The 26,881-nt window shown below is 47.1% G+C and overlaps 1 protein-coding gene across 3 annotated transcripts in view; it reads left to right on the forward strand.

Moving 5' to 3' along the window:
• TMED8 (transmembrane p24 trafficking protein family member 8) overlaps window positions 1-22,367 on the forward strand; it is a 31,105-nt gene extending 8,738 nt beyond the window's left edge. For all 3 annotated transcript variants that reach the window (XM_033951639.1, XM_033951642.1, XM_033951641.1), the window contains exon 6: window positions 20,943-22,367. In XM_033951639.1, coding sequence (XP_033807530.1) covers window positions 20,943-21,160 — 218 coding nt within the window. In that variant the 3' untranslated portion in view covers window positions 21,161-22,367. The remainder of the gene's footprint in view (window positions 1-20,942) is intronic.
• The last annotated feature ends 4,514 nt before the right edge of the window (window positions 22,368-26,881 follow it).

Genomic DNA, 26,881 nt, shown 5'->3' on the forward strand with positions numbered 1-26,881 from the left:
CAAATGAGTTTTTAGGTTACATCTGAAATGCATGTACTAGGAGGAGAGTGAATGGGGGTTGCAAATTCAAACACCTCCATTATGTAGCTTTCCTTGTACATCAAGCAGCCAAATTTGAAGAGAGGATGGGCCTCAATGGGGAGCCAGTGAAGTTGTTTATAATAATAATAATAATTTCTTTTTTGTATACTGCTATACCAGAAAAGGTTCAAAGCAGCTCACAACAAAAGAAAATACATACAGTCAGTGTAGTTAAAATAACATAGTGAACAGTCAATTAAAATTGGAATACATCAATTGAGATACTAGGAAGAATTAAACGTATGGCGTGATGAGGTCTGATTTCTTCAGGCCGAAGATGAGATGTACAGCTGAGTGTTGGATCGTTCAGAGTCTGTTATAATGCTTACAGTTGGTATTGTAATTTTTATGATTATTCTCAGATAATGTTTAATTATTTGTAATGTGCCTTGTACTGATGTGATGCCTTGTTATATTAAAGCCCTGCTGGAGTTTAAGTGAAAGGAACAGCCTTAGAGGTAGTGAATGGCTGTCCTTCAGGGTTCTTGAACTCCTTCCAGCTTCTCTAACCTTTTAAACATTCTATTGAGTGTTTGCTGCTGGTTCTGCACTGGTGACAATGTAATACTGAAGCAAAGGCAGACTAATGTAAAGGACCAATACAGATTCCTTCCAGCTCATTTACTGTGGCTTAGACAAAGGGATTTTTTGTAAATTTTCTTTCAGTCTGATTTTATTTAAGAACTTGCAGACATCTTCAAAACATTGGCAGTAGCCCCTGTATTCACTCCCCCCCCCATTCTCTCTCTCTCGCTTCTAATCTTGGGAGTACTAGTGCACTGATCTCCGCATTTGGCCAGGGGTATATGCCAAATAGCAATATGGTGCCTAATGCACCAAAGTTAGCAATTTGAACTGGAGTCAATACTGTAGGTAACCAGTGATACCATATATAAAGACTATGCATTCCCCAACAGCCACAACTGTCTTATGTTAGTAGAAGAGAGACCAGCAATCAACTATATTCCCATAATTGTTGCAGTTGTCTTGGCGAGATCCAAACATCTGCAACAATCACAACACCAGCCGTGGAAGCCTAAAAGAATATATTCCCAGATTCCAGTCTGCATATAATGATGTATGCAAAGGTGTCTCGACTTCAGCAGTCTTAGTGTTAAAACATTTTTATTGAAAACAACTGCCACAATAAGCAAAGATACAATCAACTTCAATACCAAATATAATCCCCCTCCCAGTTGCACTCCTAAATGACAGAACCATGTATCATCAAGCCCACCCTAAACATAAAAGGCCAGGAATCTGGTTTCTGATAATGCCTGGAACCCCATCAAAGAAGACAGGACATGATTCCATCCTGTACCAAATACACACATCAGCAATGAAAAAGAAAAGCACAACAGAATCATCCCCCCTCCCTTCCAATACCAAAACATCTCTAAAATATTCCATCCTCTGGCACCAATAGAAAAAAAAGCATCTCGGGTAGAAACAATCCCTCCACCAAAACCATTCCAACCCATGCTCTACACCCAACTACTACCCTCCCTCCCACATCAGTATACACCCCACAACACTCAGCTCATTCAGAAGAAGACTACATCCCCTAGACTTCAGCAATCTTAAAGATGAGGACACTGTAACGTGGACAAACAGCCACTTCCTGTGGTTGCTGTGGAGCCCCATATAACATAGAGACTGGAACTGAGACATCAGGGTGTGCTTGATGCCAGCAGCACTTTAGAAGAGGAGTGTTTTCTTTATTGTGAAATTACTAAGAATAATCAAGTGATATTGTATAAGTTTTACTGTTAATATCTGTTGCACCTGTTGTTAGATAAGGAATATTAAAAAAAAAAAGAGGAGTGTTTTCTAAACTGCCTGAGTTTGCTGGCGTGAGCAGCATTTTCTAAACAAAAATATTAAAAATATGACTACCGCAAACCCAGCAGCTTACATTTGGAGGTGTTCTACAACTTGCATAATGTGAGTGCCATCAACGAAAGAGCAAGGCTGCACTTTGAGTTTGATTTCATTTTGGAGGCAGAAATAAACAATGACCTCATTCATCCTTGGTGAAAAGCCCTCATGCCTATGAGCTGGTGAAAAGGCCCCAGACACAGGTATTCCTCATTTTACAGAGAGAATAGAGCTGTAGGTTTTACTCCCCTTAAAATCTGTGTGAAGTGGATCTCATAAATAGTATCTGGGGCAGTAGAGGATTGAGTGTCTTGCCCAGGGTCATAAGGAGCAGTGCAGGGTTTGAACCCACAACCTCAGGGTGCTGAGGTTTTAGCTCTAACCACTATACCACACTTCCCCCCTTCCATTAGTGCAGAACTGGCACAAAAATAGAAGGAAAGATCCAAGGCAGGTCAGGAGAGAAGTGGGAAAGGACCACTTTCTGGTGTTCGTCAGCCCTGTATAAATATTTGAAAATGTGATTTTATGTGAGTGGATGCTCTTTCTGCACATGCGGGAGTCATAGTATTGAGACCGTCCACACTGGGACAAATTCTGCACTAAATTTTCAAAAGGGAAGTGTGAACCTACTTTCAGATGAAAGATTGCTGTGGGTTAGAGGACTGCAGTTGCACCCACCTGCTTTTCCGATAGAAAAGAATAGGCCCAGCTGTGAAAATGCAATCTCTGCTTCCTGCCCTGATGTAAACATACCCCCAGGAACCCTATCTCCAAATGCAGCTATTTTCTTTAAATAAGTACATGAACAGGCTACACACCCCATCAGCTCTTTTCTTCCATCTGTGGAGGAAACCAAGGAAAAAAACTACGAAACACAAAAGTATAGTTTAAACCAGTGGTTCCCAACCCTGTCCTGGAGGACCACTAGGCCAGTCGGGTTTTTGGGATTGCCCTAATGAATATGCATGGGGCAGATTTGCATGCCTGTCACCTCAATTATATGCAAATCTCTCTCCTGCATATTCATTAGGGCTATCCCAAAAACCCGACTGTCCTGATGGTCCTCCAGGACAGGGTTGGGAACCACTGGTTTAAACATTCAAGGCCTTGGGAGTTCTTGGCATCCTACCAACTGGTATGGAGACAACCAAGAATCTCCCTGAAATACAAGTGACATGCCATTTTATTGGGCTAATGACATCATTAATAATTCATTATTAAATATCCTGACATCATCTCATTCATTAGGAAACGTATATGGTTAATATCATCTCCAATCAAATTACAAGCTCAAAAATAATCAATTACGAATTGCATACTTACAATCACATGGTTTTTCAACTAACTATAAGCTCATCAATATTTCCCCCTAACTTTGCAATTGATAATTTCTTAGTTCTTATAAACAGATATGTTTTGCTTCCCAGGCATTTGTCAAGGAAACAGTGAAAAATATTATCAGATCAGAGTGACCAGTAGCCTGTGTTTCTGTTATTTAGAAGTTGCTTATGACTGCCACAAACTTCAGCATCTTTTTTTTTTTTTTTTTTTTAATTTTTTATTCATTTTGAAAACTTACAGCAAGCGTACAGGAATATATCATTAGTAACAACAATAACACTTGTAATTCTCATATAATTCTAAAAACATAAAAATTATATCCCGTCCCACCCACCTTCTTTCAAATATTTGCTCAAGGCCTTCTAGCTCCCGCCTCTCTCCAAGATTCTCAAAGAGAACGAGAGCCAAAAGGCCTTGAGCATGATCTTCGGGCACCGGCACCTCCTGTGGGTTGGTGCTGCATGCTGGTGCCACATTGGGGGTAAGCATTCAGTTTGGGTAGGCGGGGGATGCCAGTTCGCGCGGAATTGGGTGAGTGTTCGCAAGGGGAGGTGGAGACGGCGTTTGCAGGTGGGGGGCTATGCTGGTTCACGGGGGGATGTGGAAGCACACCAGTGGCCTCGGGGGTGGGGGAGTCTTTTGGGGATGTGGTGGGGTGGAGCAGCGCCGGCCAGGGGGAGGGGAGGTGGAACCAATCAAGCGAGTTTCTCTTACTTCCTATGGGGAAACTCGCTTTGATATACGAGTATTTTGGTTTACGAGCCTGCTTCTGGAACGAATTACACTCGTAAACCAAGGTTCCACTGTACTTCTCTTTGCTTCACTAATAACGGATAAGCCTGTACTCAGTGGGGTATGTCCATAATAATTTCAAGCCACACGGTTTCTTTCATTAGTAATTTTCCTTAGCAACTATTATGCCATTGTATCGGGCGATGGTGCGTCCGGAGTACTGCGTCCAGTATTGGTCGCCGTACTTTAAGAAGGATATGGCGATACTCGAGAGGGTTCAGAGGAGAGCGACACGTCTGATAAAAGGTATGGAAAACCTCTCATGCTGAGAGATTGGAGAAACTGGGACTCTTATCCCTGGAGAAGAGGAGACTTAGAGGGGATATGATAGAGCCTTACAAGGGCATAGAGAGAGTGGAGAGGGACAGATTCTTAAAACTTTCGAAAAATAAAAGAACAAGAGGGCATTCGGAAAAGTTAAAAGGGGACAGATTCAAAACGAATGCTAGGAAGTTTTTCTTTACCCAACATGTGATGGACACCTGGAATGCGCTTCCAGAGGGCGTAATAGGGCAGAGTACGGTACTGGGGTTCAAGAAAGGATTGAACAATCTCCTGTTGGAAAATGGGATAGAGGGGAATAGATAGAGGATTACTGCACAGGTCCTGGGCACAATGGACCTCAGGTCTGACCCAGCGGAGGCATTGCTTATAATAATAACTAATAATAATAATAACTTTATTCTTTAGCACTCTCCAGACCAGTAGAGGTTAACTTTACGAATGGGTATATATCTAATCATGACCAGCAGGTGGAGACTGAAAACAAAACTTTGGGACAGTATATCCTAGCCCCTCCTCTCTACTTCCCTCAGTCTTCTTTCAGTCTCCAGCAGGTGTTGAGTGATCTGTACCCATCTCCCTTGGTAGGGCTGTTGGAATTTGTTTAGGGGTTTATTGTCCCTGTTTTTAGCCGGACGGAGCTTGGACGGACTCTGTTTGGGGGTTCGTCCGACCTCGGGGGTGTCAAACCCGGCGGGTCACGAGCGGGGTCCCTCCCCCCACTTCCTCCACCTCCCCATATTTTTGTAGAGGAGCCTCAGCAGTAAGCCTTGCCCCCTAAATCAAGCAAGGCATATTGCTTCGAGAGCCTGTGGAGTCTGTTCTGTAAAAAAAAAAAAAAATCCTGAGATAGTGCTGGTCTGGAGGGTTGTATCCCTTTAAGAAAACTGTATTTTACTGTATTTTTTCAACTAACCGGCACTTTTTTTACAGCTAGGTCGCGTATGGAGCAATGAGCACTTCTAAAGGGAAAAAGTGCTCATTGTGCTCCAGACGCGAGGCACTCGCGGCCGGCCTGTGCAAGCGGTGTTCAGGCCGGTGCGGTGGAGGAGCTCCGTCGGCAGCGGCTGCAGGCGCCCAGAGCTCCCCGCCGATGGTGCCTCGCGAGTCGGCAGGGAACGGTGGAGAAGCCCGGTCTTCTCCGTCCGCCCACGGAGGGATTCCCCGAGCCGCCGACGGTCGGGTTTTAGAGGATTCCCTCTCAGCTGATATTTTGACAGCTGATGCCGGCTTGCCTGTTTTAGCGGCTGAGACTATTCAGGTCTCTCAGCCGCTGCAGGCTATGGAGGGAGCTGTTTTGGCGGGAAAGACGCCATCTTCTCTGTCTGGCCCCTCCATTTTGTCTTCCACCTCAGGTGACCTTCCCCCTGTTTTGGCTAAGCAGGGGCAGGTTTCTGCTGGGTCCCCTGCTGTGGCAGGGAGTCCCTTGGGACCCTCGGGGGGTTTTTCCCCTGATTTTTTCTTTTCATTATGCAAAGCCTATTTTCAGGTGGCTGGGGGTCCCGGTTGCGCCCAGGGGGTCTCGGGGGGTGGGGTTTCCTCCGCGCTCCCTGCGGCTTTGCCTCTCTCGTCTGACGTGACGTCCCCTCCGCCGCCTCTCTTGTCCAAGCGTCCGCGGGTGTCGTGGGACGAGGATTTGTGGTCGGAGGAACGTGTCGGTCTGGAGGAGGACCTGGACCCTTCTGAGGAATTCCAGGACCCTCTGGAGTGGACGGAGGCTGGCGGCGGGTTGTCGGGTTTCCCGTTCTCCAGTGACGAGGCGTCCGTGGTGCGCCTTTTTCAGAGAGATGAGCTGCCTGACCTTATTCAACAGGTTTCTTCGGCTTTGCGTTTTGAGGACGCGCCGCCGGAGACTCCGCGTGTGGGGGACCCTCTGTTGCGAGGGATCCGTTCCGTTTCCCGCTCTTTTCCTATGCATCAGGATATTCGGGATATTATTCTTGAGCAGTGGAAAACGCCGGAGACCGCCGTTTCGGCTGGCGCGCAGCATGGCTCGCCTGTATCCCATTCCTGAAGGGGATCGGGCTACGTTAGCTTCGCCAGTCGTGGATGCGGTGGTTTCGGCTATTTCCAAGCGGCATACCGTGCCTGTTGAGGGCGGTTCTGCCTTGCAGGACTCTGAGGAGCGCAAATTGGAGACCATCCTTAAGCAAAATTTTCAAGTCTCTGCCTTTGGGGTCCAGGCGGCTATTTGTGGGGGACTGGTCGCTCGCGCCGTGTTTCGGTGGGCGGAGCGGGTCTTGGATCGAGAGTCTGACGACTGGTCTCTGGTGGATCAGGAGGTAGCGAAGATTGAGATGGCTGCCTCATTCCTCTCGGATGCTCTGTATGACTTGGTGCGGATCTCGGCTAAGTCCATGGCTTTTGGCGTGGCCGCAAGGCGTGTGTTGTGGCTGCGCGCTTGGGCGGCGGATGCTGCGTCCAAATCTAAGCTTACTAAATTTCCCTTTTCGGGGGTCGTTTTTATTTGGAGAGGACTTGGATAAGTTGATTCAGACTCTGTCGGACTCGAAAGTTCCCCGTCTGCCGGAGGACCGTGCCCGCCCGGCGTCTCGGGGTGGTGCGGCCCGGGGGCGTTTGCGGGAATTTCGCAAGTATCGCCCTGGGCGTGGGGCTGCTTCTTTCCAGTCTCCGGGGTTTTCCCGGGGTCGGTTCTTCCAGCGCATGCAGCCCTTTCGGGGGGCCCGTCGGGGGGCAGGGAATCCCTCCGCCGGTTCCCCCGCTTCCCGTCCTGCACAATGACGCCTTGCCGGCGCCCCCCTTGGTTCCGGTGGGGGCCCGGCTGCGCGACTTTTTTCCCAAATGGGCCGAGATCACGTCCGATCAGTGGGTCCTGGAGGTGGTGCGGGACGGTTATGCCCTGGAGTTTGCCCGCTCTCTGCCGGATTTTTTCCTCGCTTCTCCATGTCAGACTCCTGGGAAGACGCTGGCGTTTCGCCAGACTCTTCAGCGCTTGCTAGATCTCAGGGCAGTAGTTCCGGTGCCCCCCCCGGAGTGGGGCACGGGCAGGTACTCCATTTACTTTGTGGTGCCCAAGAAGGAGGGGACTTTTCGGCCCATCCTCGATTTGAAAGGGGTCAACAGGGCTCTCAAGGTTCCCTCTTTCCGTATGGAAACGCTGCGGTCGGTCATTCTGGCGGTTCAGCCGGGGGAGTTTCTCACTTCTCTCGATCTGACGGAGGCCTACTTGCATGTTCCTATTCGGGCCTCTCATCAGCGTTTCCTGCGCTTTGCGATCTTGGGTCGGCACTATCAGTTCTGTGCGCTTCCCTTTGGGCTGGCCACGGCTCCCCGGACGTTCACCAAGGTGATGGTGGTCGTCGCGGCAGCCCTTGCGGTCGGAGGGCATCCTGGTACACCCCTACCTGGACGACTGGTTAATTCGGGCCAAGTCGTTGCAGGAAAGCTCCCGGGTTACGGCTCGGGTGGTGGAGTTTCTCCGGTCGCTGGGCTGGGTGGTCAACCTTGCCAAGAGCCGGTTGGTTCCGGCTCAGCGTCTGGAGTACCTCGGGGTGCTGTTCGACACCTCCTTGGGGAAGGTCTTCCTCCCAGAGGCCCGGGTGAGCAAATTGCAGTCTCAGATTCGCCTGCTTTTGGCGTCCCGGTGTCCTCGGGCGCGAGATTTCCTCCAGGTCCTGGGGTCGATGGCGGCGTCCCTGGACGTGGTGAGGTGGGCGCGGGCCCACATGCGTCCTCTCCAGTATGCTCTGCTCCGGAGGTGGTCTCCCCAGAGGCACGGGATGGATGTTCCGGTTCCCCTGCGAGGCTTGGCGCGCTGCAGTCTGCGTTGGTGGCTCCGGACCCCTCACCTAGTTCAGGGGGGTGGGTCTGGATCTTCCGCGGTGGACGGTGCTCCTTACGGATGCGAGTCTCCTGGGTTGGGGGGCCCAGTGCCTGGGTCACTCAGCTCAGGGAACCTGGTCCACGGAGGAGGCCTCCTGGATCGATCAACGTGTTGGAGACCAGGGCGGTCCGGCTGGCGCTGTTGGCTTTCCACTCCCTTTTGTTGGGCAAGTCGGTCAGAGTCCTGTCGGACAATGCCACGGCAGTGGCTTATGTCAATCGTCAGGGGGGCACCAAGAGCACTCTGGTGGCGCAGGAGGCGGCTCGGCTCATGGTTTGGGCGGAGTCGCATCTTCTGGACCTCTCGGCCTCTCACATTGCCGGGGTAGAAAACGTTCAGGCGGACTTCCTCAGTCGTCACTTCTTGGATCCGGGAGAGTGGTGTTCTCGGCGCCGAGGCGTTTCAGTTGCTAGTGCGTGCTTGGGGGCAGCCCCTGATGGATCTGATGGCTACAAGTGGCAACGCCAAAGTACCCCGCTTCTTCAGTCGTCGCAGGGACGGTCTGGCCGAGGGTCTGGATGCTCTGGTCCAACCGTGGCCAACGGAGGGGCTGTTGTATGTGTTCCCTCCTTGGCCATTAGTGGGCAGAGTACTGCTTCGCATTGTTCGCCATCCGGGGCTGGTGGTCTTGGTGGCTCCGGATTGGCCTCGTCGTCCGTGGTATGCGGATCTGGTGAGGCATCTGGTGGCGGATCCTCTTCCTCTGCCTCTCGGGTGCGATCTTCTGACGCAGGGTCCCATTCCCATGTTCGACCCGTCTCCCTTTTGTCTTACGGCTTGGCTCTTGAAAGGGGCCGCCTGAGTAAGAAGGGATATTCCGACAAGGTGATCTCTACACTTTTGGGGTCCCGGAGGCTTTCTACCTCTCGGGCTTATGTGCGGGTTTGGCGTCTTTTTGAGGAATGGTGCCGAGCGCGGGGAGTGGTCTCCTTTCGCGCTTCTCTGCCTAACATTCTAGAGTTTTTGCAGGATGGCCTGGATAGGGGCCTGGCCTGGTCTTCTCTCCGGGTTCATCTGGCGGCCCTGTCGGCTTTTCGGGGGCTGGTGACAGGTCAGCGTTTGTCAGCCATTCCTGATGTGATTCGCTTTCTTAGGGCGGCCAAGTTGATCAGGCCTCCCATAAGGCCCTCGATTCCCTCTTGGGATCTCAATCTGGTTCTCTCTGTTCTAGTGCGCCCTCCTTTCGAGCCGTTGGATGGCTGTTCGTTGAAGGACCTTACGCTGAAGGCGGTCTTTTTGGTGGCCATTACTTCCGCTAGACGGGTGTCTGAGCTACAGGCTTTCTCTTGTAGGGCTCCCTTCCTGGAGTTTTCGAAGGAGCGGGTTGTTTTGCGGCCTGTTCCTTCCTTTCTGCCGAAGGTAGTTTCTCCTTTTCATGTCAATCAATCGGTGGTCCTCCCGGTCTTGGGTAGTCGGGAGGGTTCTTCTGAGCAACGACAGCTGCGCAAGTTGGATGTCGGTCGGGTCCTCCATGCTTATGTGCAGCGGACCCGGGATTTTCGGAGCTCCGATCATCTTTTTGTGCTTCTGGCGGGTCCTCGTCGGGGGGCTGGCGCTTCTAAGGCTACTATTGCGCGCTGGATCAAGGAGATGATTGCTTCCGCTTATCTTCTGAGTCAGAAGCCGGTTCCGGAGTTTCTCAAGGCTCATTCCACTAGGGGTCAGGGCGGCTTCTTGGGCTGAGTCGTCGCTCGTGCCTCCGGTGGATATTTGTAAGGCTGCGGTTTGGTCCTCCTTGCATTCATTTGTTCGGCATTATCGGGTAGATGTTCAGGCGCGTCGGGACGCGGTGTTCGGTGAGCGTGTTCTGGTATCGGCCCTTCGGGGGTCCCGCCCGTGAGAGGGACTGCTTTGGTACGTCCCATTCGTAAAGTTAACCTCTACTGGTCTGGAGAGTGCTAAAGAAGGAGAAATTAGGTTCTTACCTGCTAATTTACTTTCTTTTAGCTTCTCCAGACCAGTAGAGGTCCCCACCCTGTCTGTTGTTGTTGTTGTTGGGGCTGTTGCGCGGGCAGTTTTTTGGTTTTTGCTGCGGGTTCTAGTATTTTTCTAGGGCCGGGGAGAATTGAAGAACAGCGGCTGTGGCTCGGCTGGCTTAGCTGGCGAGCTGTGGGGACATTCTTCCTTCGGGAATTTCTCCTCTGCATTTTCCAACAGCATTTTTGGTATGTTATTTGTTACTCCTTTCGGAGTATTGTTTTTTCTCTCTGTTGTTTTCCAGTTCTTGGTTCTGCTTGGCTATTCGGCAGACTGAGGGAAGTAGAGAGGAGGGGCTAGGATATACTGTCCCAAAGTTTTGTTTTCAGTCTCCACCTGCTGGTCATGATTAGATATATACCCATTCGTAAAGTTAACCTCTACTGGTCTGGAGAAGCTAAAAGAAAGTAAATTAGCAGGTAAGAACCTAATTTCTCCTTCTTATATACCGCCAACAATCTTGCGACTTCTAGGCGGTTTACAGTGAGGTGAAACTGTACAGTCAGCGAATTACAGAGTATAACAGTGACCATCTGATATTAACAACATTAATGATAACAACAGTTTATGTACTGCCGGACCGTGAAGTTCCGTGCTATTTACAATGAGTTAGAAAAGTTTCATTAATTGATTGGGACATTCATAGTTTAGAGATTAGAGGTTAACAGTTTGCAAGATCAGATATGGGTGCTTATGTCCTTATGACTTAGTTATCACATGCTAATCAAGCAATATTATTTTTACTGTAACAGAAGCATTTCTATTCTTCAGCTTCATCTTAATATATTAGTGTCTTTCAGGTTTCCCAGGAAAGGGGTGTCTCATACATATTGGGTTATGCCTCCCCCCTTATCCTGCTTAATACAGTTATCACCGTCAGAGCTACAACATACGTGTTCTGTACTGATGCACAAACTTAAGAGCCACACTGAGAACTGTCCTCCCTCACTTAGCCAGCTTTTCCATCTGAAGTGTGATTTACTCAGCTTATCATCCTATACCAACTGCACAGGTCCCTTTTTGCTTGAAAATTCCATTTGGCTAATGGATAACTTTTGGCTAAAGATCTGAATGTCTGACTGAAGTATAACTGGATAAGGTTATTAGGCATGGCTTGGATAGCAGTAGTTTTGCATGTAAGGCAAATCTTAAATTAAGAGGATGTTATCTGTTGAGGTCTGTGTATGAATAATCTTTTACTTCACCTATAAATGAAACTTTAGCAAATTCAAAATTTCAGCATACTTCTGTTTATCCCAGGACAAGCAGGCAGGTATTCTCACTAGTGGGTGATGTCATCCGACAGAGCCCCGATACGGACATCTTGCAAGCATGTCTTGCTTGAAGAAACTCAGAAGTTTCGAGATGCCCGCACCGTGCATGCGCCAGTGCCTTCCCGCCCGATGCTCCGGGCGTGTCTCCTCAGTTCTTTTTCTTCCGCGGAGCTGAGAAGTCTATCTTCAATTTGCGCCCATTGAATATCTTTTTTGCATTCTTTTTGCCGCGGGTTGAGTTCTTTTGGGCTCTCCTGTGCGTTTATTTCTTTCTTTGATTTCTTTTTAAAAAAAAAAAAAATTTTCCTTCCGACTCCGGGGTCGGCCGCGTGGCTGAGGCCCCGCGCCTTCGACCTTGCGGCGGAGCTTTTCCGGCCTATGTCCCGGCCGATTATCGGATTCAAAAAGTGTAGCAAGTGCCAGGGCGCGATTTCACTCACGGACCCTCATCGACGCTGCTTACAGTGTCTGGGACTGGATCACTTCCCGAAATCGTGCCGGCCTTGCTCCACTCTGACGGCGAGAGCGTTTAAGCGCCGCTGTCTGCTCTGGGAGTCCATGTTCAAGATGGAAGCTTTGTCAGTTCCTGCAGCTTCGACATCGACGGGGGCTTCGACTCCTTCAGCGAAGCCCGCTGCCTCCCCAGCTGCTTCGGGACTCCTGAAACCGGCATCATTCACCCCGGTTTCAGGCTTCGGCGCCGGTGCCTTCCTCCGTCTCCTCGGAGCAGGTATCGACCCCTACAGTTCCACCGGTAGTGCTCAAGGTGCCGAAAGCTGGCAAGCAGAAGCACACTGCACCTAAGGAGCGCGGAGACCGTGCGGAAGGGCCCCCTTTTGGTGCGGATCCCTCCATATCGGCTTCGCTGCGGTCCATTCTGGAGGCTCAGTTCGTTGAACTCATGCAAACCATGGGGCCTCGTCTGATTGCCACCATCCAGGGTGACCTCCCAGCTTCGGCTTCGAGGGGCAGGCCGCCCCCTCTTCCTCCTCCTCGCCGCACGACCTCGTTGCTCGGCGAGGAGGAGCGGCGAGTGGTGTCCGGGTCCTCGAGGAGGTCCTCAGATAGTGCTGTGCCTCCTTTGGAACCGATTCCCTCGAGGAGAGCTTCTCTTAGTGATATGCCTCCTTTGGAGCCCATTCCCTCGAGGAAACCCTCGTTTAGTGACCTGCCTCCCTTGGAACCGATTACTCCGCCCCATGATTCAGTGTGGCGTCCACCTTCGGGGCCATCCAGTCCAAGGCATAGCAGGAAGCAGGACGAGTTCTTCCGAACTCCCTATCAAGCCTGGGCAACGTCCAGAGAAGCACCGACTCTTCCACCTTTGCGATCGACGGCATCGAGTCCAATCTGCTCCTTGGAAGCGTCTGACCCAGTCTCTCAAAGAAGGACTCGATCCCATCCAGGCATCGAGAGGGGCATCGGTCCAGGCATTCTTCAAAGCATTCCTCTCGACACTCAACCGTCTCGCCTCAGAAGAAATTGCCTCAGTTGGGGTATGCTGCTTCGACTGGGTCTCCTCCTCCGGGCCCGGAGTTCGAGGACCCCGAAGTTTTCTACTCGTCCTGTTGCTCCCAGGCCTCTTTGGAGCCTGAAGCTTCGTCTTCTTCTAGTCCGTCTCGCGGACCGGCGACGGCGGACCAACTGTCCTTTTCATCGTTTCTCAGGCAGATGGCGGATGACTTGGACATTACTCTAGATGCGGGGTCTCGATATTCCAAGGAGTATCTCGATACCATGCACTTGCCCCGGCCTCCGGCGGAGTCCCTGTGGCTTCCCCTGCACAAGCTCCTCGACCAGACCTTCATGCGCTGCTTCGAGTCTCCTTACTCTATCCCTGCGGTCCCTGGCAAATTGGATTTGCGGTACCGCACGGTGCATCATAAAGGCTTCGAGGGTCCTCAGCTTTTGCACCAGTCCCTCCTGGTCGAATCCTCGCTCAAGCGGTCTCATCCTGGCCAGGTCTATGCTTCCGTGCCTCCGGGCCGCGAGGGCAGAACCATGGATAAGTTTGGGCGACGCATCTATCAGAATTCGATGATGGCGTCTAGAGTCCTAAATTACAACTTCCACTTTGCCACCTACTTGGAATTTTTTCTGCCTGTGCTTCGAAAGTTCACTCCATACATCGAGTCCCAGGCTAGGTTTGAGTTTGAGGAAATGGTTGCTTCGTTGTCCCAACTCCGGCTTCAGTTGATGCAATCTGCCTATGATGCGTTCGAGCTCTCAGCCCGAGCGGCGGCTTGCTCGGTGGCGATGCGCCGGTTGGCCTGGTTGCGGACCATTGATATGGACCCGAATCTTCAGGACCGCCTGGCGAACGTCCCGTGTGCTGGGCGGATCTTTTTGACGAATCCATCGAGACTGTCATGAAGAAATTGTCTGACCACGAAAAGTCCTTCCAATCTATCCTTCGGCCGAAGCCCAAGCCTCAACAGTCTCGACCTTCTCGTCCACCGTTGATATATCAGAGGCGTTATCAGCCGAGGCAAACTCCTCCTGCGAGGCAACCGGCGAAGCGACAGCCTCCCCAGAAGGGTCAGCCTAAGTCTCAGTCGCCTGCTGTCCCTAAGACCACGCAGCCTTTTTGACTGTCTCGTCGAGGGCATAACCAACCTCGTTCTGCTTCCCCCTGTTTTTCCCATCGGAGGGCGCCTCCATCATTTTTATTATCGCTGGGAGGCCATAAAAACCGACCTCTGGGTCCTTACTATCATCAGGGAGGGATACTCTCTTCATTTCCATCGGGTCCCTCCGGACCACCCTCCAAGAGAGTATCCTTCCAACTTGACTCAGACCGCCCTTCTTCTTCAGGAGGCTCAGGCTTTGCTCCGGCTTCGTGCCGTGGAGCCGGTTCCAACGGACCAACTGAACCAGGGGTTTTACTCCCGGTACTTCCTTGTCCCGAAGAAGACGGGCGACCTGCGACCCATTTTGGACCTCAGGGTCCTCAACAAATTCTTGTCAAAGAGAGGTTTCGCATGCTGACACTTGCTTCTCTCTACCCCCTCCTCGAGCAGAACGACTGGTTATGCTCTCTGGATCTCAAGGAGGCCTACACTCATATCCCCATTCATCCGGCCTCTCGCAAGTTCCTCAGATTTCGGGTGGGACATCTCCATCTGCAGTACCGAGTGCTTCCATTCGGCCTGTCTTCGTCTCCCAGAGACTTCACGAAGTGTCTGGTGGTGGTGGCCGCAGCACTCAGGAGCCAGGGTCTTCAGGTATTCCCCTACCTCGACGACTGGCTGATCAAGGCTCCCTCGGCCTCGGGGGTCTTCTCGGCGACCCTGTCCACGATTCTGTTCCTGCAGAGTTTGGGATTCGAGATCAACTTTCCCAAGTCTCATCTACAGCCGACCCAGTCTCTGCCCTTCATCGGGGCTGTCCTGGATACCATTCGTCTCAGAGCATTCCTTCCTTCTCAGCGCATGGATGCTCTTCTTAATCTCTGCCAGTCTGTGTCTTCTCGCCAGACCATCTCGGTGAGACACATGATGGTCCTCCTGGGCCACATGGCCTCTACAGTTCATGTGACGCCGTTTGCCAGACTCCACCTCAGAATTCCTCAGTGGAACCCTGGCATCTCAGTGGACTCAGGTGTCGATCTGTTGTCTCGACACATCACAGTCACTCCTGCTCTTCGGCAGTCCTCTGCTCTGGTGGATGACGTCTTCGAATCTATCCAGAGGTTTGCTGTTTCATTCTCCTCCCCACCAGAAGGTTCTCACAACCAATTCCTCGACCTATGCCTGGGGAGCGCATCTGGATGGGCTTCACACTCAGGGATTCTGGACTTGTGCGGACCGACTCCATCAAATCAATCTTCTGGAGCTCAGAGCTATCTTCAATGCTCTTCAAACTTTTCAACATCTGCTGCACGACATGGTGGTCCTCATTCGCACCGACAATCAGGTCGCCATGTATTATGTCAACAAGCAAGGGGGCACGGCTCGGCCTCCCTCTGCCAGGGAAGCTCTCAGAGTCTGGGATTGGGCGGTTCGCCACAACACCTTCCTCAAAGCTGTCCTACATTCAGGGGAAGGACAATGTCTTGGCGGACAAGCTGAGTCGGCTTCTCCCAGCCTTACGAATGGACCCTCCATTCCATGCCCCTTCATCAGATCTTTGCTCAGTGGGGAACGCCTCAGATAGACCTCTTTGCGGCTCCCCACAACTTCAAACTGCCTCTTTTTTGCTCCAGGATCTACACTCCTCATCGTCTCGAGGCAGATGCCTTTCTACTGGATTGGGGGAATCGCTTCCTATATGCGTTCCCCCCATTTCCTCTCATTCAAAAGACTCTGGTCAAGTTGAGATCGGACCATGCCACCATGATTCTGATTGCTCCTCGGTGGCCCAGACAACCTTGGTTCTCCCTTCTACTTCAACTCAGCAGCAGGGAGCCGGTCCTTCTTCCAGTGTTTCCTTCACTGCTTACTCAACATCAGGGTTCACTGCTTCATCCCAACCTGCAGTCTCTCCACCTGACAGCTTGGTTCCTCTCAACGTAACCCCTCACCAGTTTTCCCAGGCGGTGAGGGATGTCTTAGAGGCTTCCAGGAAGCCTACTACTCGTCAATGCTACTCCCAAAAATGGACTAGATTTTCTTCATGGTGTATTTCCAATTCTAAGGAGCCTCAGCGAGCCTCCCTATCCTCTGTTTCGGACTATCTTTTACATCTGTCTCAGTCTAGTCTCAAGTCGACATCTATACGAGTCCACCTGAGTGCTATTGCGGCTTTCCATCAGCCTCTCCAAGGGAAACCTCTGTCTGCTCATCCTGTGGTTTCCAGATTTATGAAAGGACTTTTTCATGTCAATCCTCCTCTCAAACCGCCTCCAGTGGTTTGGGATCTCAATGTTGTCCTTTCTCAGCTTATGAAACCTCCTTTTGAGCCTCTGAGCAAGGCTCCCCGAAAGTTTCTCACTTGGAAAGTGGTTTTTCTGGTGGCCCTCACTTCTGCTCGCAGGGTCAGTGAGCTTCAGGCCTTAGTGGCGGACCCACCTTTCACAGTATTCCATCATGACAAGGTGGACCTCCGCACTCATTCCGAAAATTCCTGCCTAAAGTGGTCTCTGAATTTCATCTCAACCAATCCATTGTACTTCCAGTGTTTTTTCCAAAGCCTCATTCTCATCCTGGAGAATCAGCTCTACACACTCTGGACTGTAAACGTGCTTTGGCTTTCTATTTGGATCGCACCAAACCACACAGAACTGCTCCTCAACTTTTCGTCTCCTTTGATCCAAACAAGTTGGGATGACCTGTATCGAAGCGCACCATCTCCAATTGGATGGCGGCTTGTATCTCTTTCTGCTATGCCCAGGCTGGATTACCCCTTTCCTGTAAGGTCACAGCACATAGGGTCAGAGCAATGGCAGCCTCTGTAGCCTTCCTCAGATCGACACCGATTGAGGAGATTTGTAAGGCTGCCACTTGGTCCTCGGTCCATACATTCACCTCTCATTATTATCTGGATACTTTCTCCAGACGGGATGGACAGTTTGACCAAACTGTGTTACAAAATTTGTTCTCCTAAGTTGCCAACTCTCCCTCCATCCCATTGAGGTTAGCTTGGAGGTCACCCACTAGTGAGAATACCTGCCTGCTTGTCCTGGGATAAAGCAATGTTACTTACCGTAACAGTTGTTATCCAGGGACAGCAGGCAGCTATTCTCACGTCCCACCCACCTCCCCTGGGTTGGCTTCTCTGCTAGCTACCTGAACTGAGGAGACACGCCCGGAGCATCGGGCGGGAAGGCACTGGCACATGCGTGGTGCGGGCATCTCGAAACTTCTGAGTTTCTTCAAGCAAGACAATGCTTGCAAGATGTCCATATCGGGGCTCTGTCGGATGACATCACCCACTAGTGAGAATAGCTGCCTGCTGTCCCTGGATAACAACTGTTACGGTAAGTAACATTGCTTTACTCAAAACCTGATAAAATCAAAATCGGACTAATTAATGTTCGTTCCCTTAAAACCAAATACCACTTAATCAAAGACCTTATCACTCATTTCTCTTATGATGTATTATGTTAGTGGAAACTTGGCTTTCTGATGGAGAAGTGGCCTATCTTTCTTATGCCTGTCCCCCTGGATTTTCTTTTCTTTTAATCACCATCTCGCCAAACGTGGCGGAGGTTTGGCAGTTATTTTCCATGATGCACTAGTAAAAGGTTCTGAATATTCCTCAACAAAGTCTCCAATCAAATTTTTACAATTTACTTTACAGACTAAACCAAAATTAGATGCTCTTCTTATCTATCTTCCACCGCCTATTAACTGTGAAAACATTTCTCATCTACAATCATTTTTGTTTGATTTCGGTTCCTCTTCTACTAATCCTCTGATTTTAGGTGATTTCAATATTCATTTTGAAGATCTCAACAATAATTTCACTAAAGATATTTGCTCTCATCTGGACCACTTAGATTTATATCCATTTCTAACAGCCCCTACTCATCAAGCAGGCCACACCATTGACATGGTCATTACCTCCTTACATACTAATGCTAACTACCAACTAGATTCCTGTCAACCAGTGCCTTGGTCAGACCACTTCTTAATAACTATAACTTACTCAGCCTGTCTTAATAAAATAGTCACTTCTCACCAATCTAGAAAGTATAGAAATTTTAGCGATTTAACAGCTGATTTAAATTGTTGCAAACTTTAATTCAGATCTCTTGGACTCAAAAACTCATTCTTTGGATGACCTATCATTGGAACGCTTCTATTAAGCTTCTATTAGACAAACTAGCTCCTATCCAAATAAAATTTATCTCTGCTCGGAAAAGGTCCAATCCATGGTTTACATCAGAACTAAATCTTATCAAAAAACAACTTCGTTCACTTGAGCGAAGCTGGAGAAAAGAAAGGAGTCAATCTAATTATGAAAAATTCAAAGACCACTCCACTCTGTATAAAGAAAAAATAAACCAGGCAAAAATGAAATATTACTCAAGCCAAATTCTAAAAGCGAAAAATGCTTTATGCTATTCTTAAATCGGTTACTTGTACAGCTAAAAAACAAATTCAAACTTCTAATTCTTTACCGAATGCACAAGAACTCTTAACCTATTTTACAGATAAAATCATCAACATAAGGAAAAATTTAACTATCAAACAAGACCTTGCCCCTCCCTCAGAACTTTCGGATCAAAGGTTAATATCATCTTCGAAATGTTCACAATTCAATCTTCCCAGTCTTAAAGAACTAGAATCTCTTATTAAAACTATTAACACCAAGGGCACGCAATTTGAATCAATCCCTCCCTTTCTTCTTAAGAGATACTTTACCATATTTGGTCCTCAAATACTCACTCTAATTAATACAAGTTTGCAATATAGTATCATTCCCCCAGCTTGGAGAAACACAATTATTCATCCTATCCTGAAAGATCACAAAATCAGCCCTGAAGAAAAATCTAACTATAGGCCAATCGCCAACATCCCTTACTTAGCAAAACTGACAGAAAAGATCGTATTTAACCAAATCTCAGAATTTGTAGAGAAAACAAATGTCTTAGATCCAAATCAAACGGGTTTTAGACAATATCATTCAACTGAGCACTCGCTATTGGCATGACTACTTCAATACTCTACTATTTATATCACCATACCTCTGTTCTTTTGATCTCTATCGACCATTCTTCTACCTTCGATACTATTGATCACAACCTTTTATTAAATAGACTTAATTCTATCGGTATCACAGATCAGGTTTTACTTTGGTTTAAATCCTACTTTGATAATCGTTCTTCTACTGTTTTTTTTTTTTTTTTTTAACAAATCTTCTTCAGAAAGCTTTTCTGCACCTTATGGTATTCCGCAGGGTTCTATTCTTTCTCCCCTTCTTTTCAATATTTTCCTTGCACCTCTTATGACACTCTGTCAGTCTATTGGCTTTGCCGTATTCGCTTACGCGGATGACATACAATTATTACATCCGCTCGACCCCAATAATTCTGGTGAAATATCAGCCATAAATGATAAACTTGAACAAATTCACCGATGGCTTGACTCAAATAGATTAGCCCTTAACATTAATAAAACAAATACAATGCTTTTTCCCTGGAAAGATTGTCATAAACTCTCTTTCCCAATCACTATTAAGGGAATCCCCTTGAAGTTGATTCATAAAATCGAGATTCTTGGGATTATCTTTGACAATAAACTATCATATCACGACCATGTCAGTCATGTTGTTAAAGCAACTTTCTATAGACTCCGTCAAATACGTTCAATATCTAAATTCCTATGCTCGAAATCTCTGAATATTCCAATTCATTCTCTGGTTATCTCTAAAATCGACTACTGTAACGCCCTATTCAAAGGTCTGGCGCAAAAAGAAATTAGACGTTTACAAATCATTCAGAACGCTTCAATCAAACTTATTACGAAAGCCAAAAAATTTTATCATGTTTCTCCCTTACTAAAAAAAGCTCACCAGCTTCCAGTTGCTCACCGTATTATGTGCAAACTATGCCTGCTCACTTTTAAATCTTTGATATTTAAAACCCCAGCTTTTATCTATAGAGTCTTAATTCCATATACCTCACCTAGACTTTTGCGTTCAAACGACCAACATTTGTTGGTCATTCCCTCTCTTAAAATTATCAATACGAGGCAGCAGTCTATTTTTTCTGTAACGGCTCCCCAATCTTGGAATGCCCTTCCAATATATTTAAGAGAGGAAAAGAATCTTGAAAAATTTAAGAGCAAATTAAGAGTCTTCTTTTTAAAGATGCATTCAACGATTAATTGAATTGCTTATGCCTCTGATTTTAACCTAGACCATTTTGATTTTTGTTATTCCCTTTCCCATTGTTTTTAACCCTAATTGTACTACTTTATAATTAAATTGTAATTCATTCCCAAGTTTCCTAATGTTTCTACTTGTATGTGTAATTTAATTTACTATTATGTTTTAGTTGTTTTGTTACTTGTCATTTTAAGTCTGTCCTCTTTACTCTGTAATTTTATTAATTTGTACATCGCTTAGAATTCGGATTAAGCGATTAATCAAATGTAATAATAAACTTGAAACTTGAATGGATTCTACTTAAATGGATAACAGCTGCTGCATAACGAGGAGAAACAGAAACAGGAAATCATGATAGATTAGTTTGCCTTTCTGTGGCAGCTGTGTATCTGAATGCTGCTCCATTATGTTTATTTTAAACACTGGGGCCCCAGCAGGAGGGTTCAGAGAGGGCTTTAAGAGTGCTGTGGGGAGGGAGCATTCAGCTCCTTCACTTTTCTGCAGCGCAACTAGGGCGAAGGCTGAATATTCAGTACTGGCGATGGTTTTCAGCTTTGGGAGTGGGGTGTCAAATGTTATAAAGCACGGAGTATTTGCCATAGCATGTCTTATTGTCTCCCTATCAGTTTAAAAGTCTCTGACAACCAGAGGTGGCATCAGTTTATTTCATGTTTTCTCTCTCTCTTTTATGGACGCAGGGCATGTTCCAGTGGGAGATGTGGAGAGGGGCTCCAAGAATCGCCTGCGGGTTCGCTATGGGGAGATCATGCCTGTGTTCAGGCGGGACAGTCACCGGGAGGTGCAGTCAGGGAGCCATGATTACCCGGGCGAGGGAATCTACCTTCTGAAGCTTGACAACTCCTTCTCTCTGTTGCGCAACAAGACACTCTATTTCCATGTCTACTACACCAGCTGAGGTCTAGCACGGAAGGCAAAGGGCTGTGGGAGAGGGGCAGTAGACAGGATACCTGAAATGGGGAAGGACAGCAGCTGGTGGGTGAAAGGGTGAGAGGACAGGGCACAGTTTAGCTCCTCCAGCACTTGCTCTCCTGAAAATTGAAGATGGAAGAAGCTAAATGACCGGAAAACCATCTCCTGCACTTTCCCAATATCCACTAGTTCCTCCAGTTAATACTGTATTGCTCAGAGCTGCTGTTTGGGTCAGAGGATGAGGACCTTGGAGAAGTTAATAATAATAATCTTTGTTGTCTACCCCCAACCATAAGTTCCAGGTGGTTCACATCAAAGAAGGACTGTACAATCAGTGAAATATACATATAAGCAGCTTTAATGCTGTGCCTTGTCATTGCAGTATCAGACTATGACAGTCTTTTGCCGATAGCGGCAATGGACTCTTGATGGCACAGAGGGGAGGAGAAATGACGAGATAGGCTGCTACTGCTTCTCATTTCTATAGCACTGCCAGATGTACACAGTGCTTTACATTACATTAACCATGGAACAGACATTAACTATTGACAGAGCTGTCAATCTAATCAGACAAACAGGACAATTGGGATAGGGAATTAGAGGCAGTGACAAAATAGAATGGGTACTTTACAGGTGGGTCTGAGTAAGGACTTGAAGTGTGGGATTTTAGGCTGGATTTGAACACTGTCGGAGATAGAGTTTGACGTAACAACTCAGGTAGTTTGTTCTGGGCATATGGTGCAGCAAGTCTGGAGTTGGCAGTAGAGGAGAAGGGTACAGTTAAGAGAAAAGACAGAAGTTGAAGGTGAGGCTAAGCAAAGCAAGGCAGTATGAGCAGAGGATAGCTGCAGGCTGGCTTCAGAGCGATGGTCATTGTTGAAGAAATACAGCAGCTTGGAGCAGGAACCTTTTGTAATGGATGGGTAGTCACTAGTGAATCACAGTAAACCAAATTCATGTTAAGAGGAATCGGTCCTGGGCTGACTCCAGTTCTGTCCATTATGTTCATTTTACAGAGGACTCATGAGAAGAGGTTTCTCTGTTTGGAAATGATACAAAGATTTGCAATGGCTTAGAACAGGGGTAAGCAATTCTGTTCCTCGAGAGCCACAGGCAGGTCAGGTTTTCAGGATATCCACAATAAATATGCATGAGCTAGATTTGCATCTCAAGGAGGTAGTGCATGTAAATCAATCTCATACATATTCATTGTGGATATCCTGAAAATCTGACCTGCCTGTGGCTCTCGAGGACCGGAATTGTCTACTCCTGGCTTAGAACAGTGGTCTCAAACTTGAGGCTCTCGGTATGTTTATCATAATCACAAAAGTAAAATAAAACAGTTTCTTAATATGCATTGAAAGCAGTGCATGCACATAGATCTCATGCATATTTATTGGGGAAATCCTGAAAACCCGACTGGATTGTGGCCCTTAAGGAGGGACTTTGAGACCCCTGCTCTAGCTATAAATTACAATATTTTTATTAAGACTTAGCTAAAAGGAAAGATTTATCAATTAAAGAGTTTTACCTCATGCAAAATTGTAATTTCTTTAATAAGACATTATTTTTCCTGAGGCCCTCCAAGTACCTACAAATCCAAAATGTGGCCCTGCAAAGGGTTTGAGTTTGAGACCACTGGCTTAGAACCTCCTGAGGAACTAGGAAAATGGAGAGCAATTTAAAAAAAAATCTCATTGAGGTGTAAAGAGCAGAGACTCAGTAAAAGGGGGGGGGGGGGGAAAAAAAAAAGAGTTTCAAGCAATGGAGATAAGCTGATAAGGGACAAGAAAGAGATATCAGGGCATCATATCTGTTGATGTCAAAGTGGTAAGCAGTGTGACAGCTACCATAATAAAAGAATCCAGAATACTAGGGTATGGAGGGCTAAAAGCCTAGGAGAAGCACAAGAAGATGGCCAGCAATCACATCTGATCAGACTAGATGGATTCTGTAGTCTCTATGTGTTTTCATTGTCTGTATGTTCTTACCCTTTCTGCTATTTCCACATCAAGGAACAGCCACGCTCGTAGTTGCATGGTCAAGTCTATACTGAAGTTCTCTGGGTAAGAGGGTTAGATTGTGAGCCCACTGGGACAGACAGGGAAAATACTTAAAAGTCAATGTATTGTAAACCACTATGAATCTTTGATAGACTGCCCCAGTACCAAAATCAGTTTGTCTACCTTAAAGACAAACATTTCTCTCTGGCCCAGCTGCTCTTGTACATTCACAAGGTACCAAACATCTCTCTGAGAACTGCTGCTAGTCCTGTGTTGGTGTCATCCTGTCTCCCGCCCTGACATCCTTCCACTCAGGGATACTGACTGATGCTGGCTACATAGAATATTATTTTTTATAGTTTATGTGACACTTTCCTTGTCATTAGAAGATTATGAAGTCAGATGTGAAAATCATGTGAGTCCTCAGTGCCTGTCTGTGTGAATTGAATGCTACATTTTGATATTATGCCCAGATCTCTTGCTGTAGAATTTTATTTAAAAAAAAAGTGTACCTTTTGTTTTGAAGGCATTCTGTACAGTTTTAAGAGGTGAAATATATTTATAGCAGTTACTATTAATTTCATATTTATATTGCTACTGTTCCAGTTGCATCACCTATGCCTAGCCTTGCGTTAAATTAAAGCTGTTTTTTGTTTGTTTGTTTTTGCAGCCTGTCCTCATGACTCTGTCCACATTCTTTCTTAGAATACAAAACGAAACAAAGAAATACTGAAAATAGCATTAGGTGCCTGTAATCCATTCACACACTGGTATAAGACATAAGCTGTGAACAGAATCCAACAAAACTTGGCTGTTTGTATTCTAGGCACAGTACATCAGGTTTTTAGAGTGCTGAAAATTTTCAAATCCAGGGCAGTTTTCATATTTATATGCTGTGAAGACATGTGCAGAATGATTTTCAAATGTTACCTAAGTATAGTGTAAGTCTGAAAATTGCACCCATGCTTTCAGTTGCTTGAAAGAGAAAAAACCAGGTCTAAATGTGATTTTTGAAAGTGCAGGTGCACAGTATGGGAGCAATTTTGTTTTACATTGGAACGTGACTTAGCACATCGTGCAGCTGGAGATGCAAATGTTAGTTTACATAGAGACAAGCTGGTGTGTAGGTTGGGTGGAACAGGGAAATGTGGACCTGTGTTATAAAATACATAGAAATATGTTGATGGAAGGATAATAAATATTTTTGAGAGGATAATATCAGTTTAATACACAAAGGAGATGGTATACTGTTAACCAACACCAGTCAATTCATGCAAATAAATTAGTCTTCAGACCCTCAGAAATGCCACCATCCACTCCATTGTAGTTTCAATAGTGGTTGGATCCCTTTGAATAGTGATAGATCCCTTTGAATGCACCACCTCAGTTAAGTATTAGCTTTATAAGAAGATTGTTGGCAAAATAGTCAATAGTGGTTGGATCCCTTTGAATAGTGATAGATCCCTTTGAATGCACCACCTCAGCTAAGTATTAGCTTTTATAAGAAGATTGTTGGCAAAATAGAGTAAAGTTCTATCTTCACAATAGATTATAAGTGACCCGGTGAGGATCTAATGTGTAAAGCCAACCACTATTGAAACTACAATGGCGTGGATGGTGGCATTTCTGAGGGTCTGAAGACTAATTTATTTGAGTGGATTGACTGGTGTTGGTTAACAGTATACCATCTCCTTTGTGTATAAAATACATAGAAACATATGTGGATCACAAACACTATACCGTAGTTGCTCCAAAGAAGATTAAAATTTGTCCATGAGAATCTGTACTCCTGCTTGCTTCTTGTCTAAAAGCACATGTGATGTCTTCCTACATGAGCACTGTGTTATCAAAGTGGGCAGTTTTCAAAGAGAATCCAGTCATCGAATATTCTTTGAAAATTACTTGAGACTCTGTGTAACTGTGGCCTGTTTGAAAATCACCACCTCAATGGACAACCATCTTGCCACTGCATGAGACCGGCTCTCACTAGAAGCTTCCAACTAATCTTGAAAAACACCAAATCTGAATTTGACAGTAGGATGGGTTATTTCACTCAAAATCTTCCTGACTGAATTCCATCCCTTCTGAAAATATGGATCATCTTACAGGGGAAAAGAAAATAGCAAAGCCAAGTTAAATATTCTCATGCAGTGACTAAAGGGATCCAAGTCGAAAGACCAAGTTATCCCTTCTGCAAAAGATGTTCTATTTACCCTTCTTCAGTGAAGTCACCATACCTTGTACAGTGAAGTCCTCCATACTTTATACAGTTCTAGCATGAAGGCCAGATGTTCATGTCAAACTGATATGAGGGTTGGGACTGCTTGATTTATTTCAGAAAAGATCCCCTTTTTTTTTCACAAACTCATACCTAGAGGAATTGAAAAAGGTACAGAGAAGGGTGGCCAGAGATAAAGGGGATGGTATGACTTTCCTATGAGAAAAGGCTAAACCAGAACATAACATTTACATTATCATTTGATTGAGGTACCATTTATGTTAATCCTTTGTCTGCTTTCCTCATGTAATTTCCCTTCTTGTACAATCCTACTTTATTTTAGGACCAGTGGGTTATTTCCCTCTACCCACCAGGACTTTGTAGGAAGCCTCAGAATTTCAGAAACTTATCCCCTCCCCCTCATACCGCACTGTGCAAGTATCCCAGCTCCTCAGCCTTCCTACAAGCCAGGCTCTAGGAGTCTCTTTTCGGCTTGTGTTTTCTTTCACGTACATAAGAACAGCCTTACTGGGTCAGACCAATTGTCTATCAAGCCCAGTAGCCCATTCTCATGGTGGCCAATCCTGGTCACTAGTATCTGGCCAAAACCCAAGGTGTAGCAATATTTATCCCAGGACAGCAGGCAGCATATTCTTGACTGATGGGTGACGGCACCGACGGAGCCCCGGTATGGTCAATTTTAGAGTGATTGCACTCTAAGAACTTGGAAAGTTCTAGTAGGCCGCGCACGCGCGAGTGCCTTCCCGCCCGACGGAGGCGCGCGGTCCCTAGTTTCTTAGTTTCCGCGGAGCTAAGAAGACGTGTTCTTTTCAACGGCCGTTGAGAAGATCTTTTTTTGCCTTCCCGCTTGCGTAAATTTTGTTTAGGAAGATATCTTCCTTTTATTTATTTTTCTTAGTTTTTTTGAGTAAAAAAAAAAAACTTCATTTTTTTCTCTCGGGTTCGCCCCGGCGGGGCCTGTTGCCATCATCGAAGTCTTGGCTTTCAATTTGGCAGAGGCCGTCTTTACTTTCATGCCCCCTCAGCCAGGGTTCAAAAAGTGCCAACGGTGTGCACGGCCCATTTCTTTGACCGACCCGCACAACTGGTGCTTACAGTGTCTGGGTCCAGATCATAGGGCTTCCACCTGCACCCGTTGTGCCACTTTAAAGAAAAGAACGTTGAAAAATCGACAAATTCAACAGAAATTACTTTTCGGTGCCGAGATGGCTGATCTGCGGCATCGACACCGGCATCGGCTCCTTCGCAGTCGGCACCCACTTCTTCGACGCCGCGCAAACACCGCGCCGGTGTATGCAACCAGTCAGGTAAGCCGGCTAAGAAGCCTTCCCCGCTCGAGCGCCCTCCGGTCGCTGTGGCAGCGAGTCCAGTCCTGCCGACCACGAGGCGCCTGCGCAAACGCTCCGCTCCCATAGAGGTGAGTGCATCGTCATCGGGCTCCTCATCCGCTAGGCGTCGAGCGGCA

The sequence above is a fragment of the Geotrypetes seraphini genome, chromosome 7 (genome assembly GCF_902459505.1).
Source record: "Geotrypetes seraphini chromosome 7, aGeoSer1.1, whole genome shotgun sequence".
Lineage (NCBI taxonomy): Eukaryota > Metazoa > Chordata > Amphibia > Gymnophiona > Dermophiidae > Geotrypetes > Geotrypetes seraphini.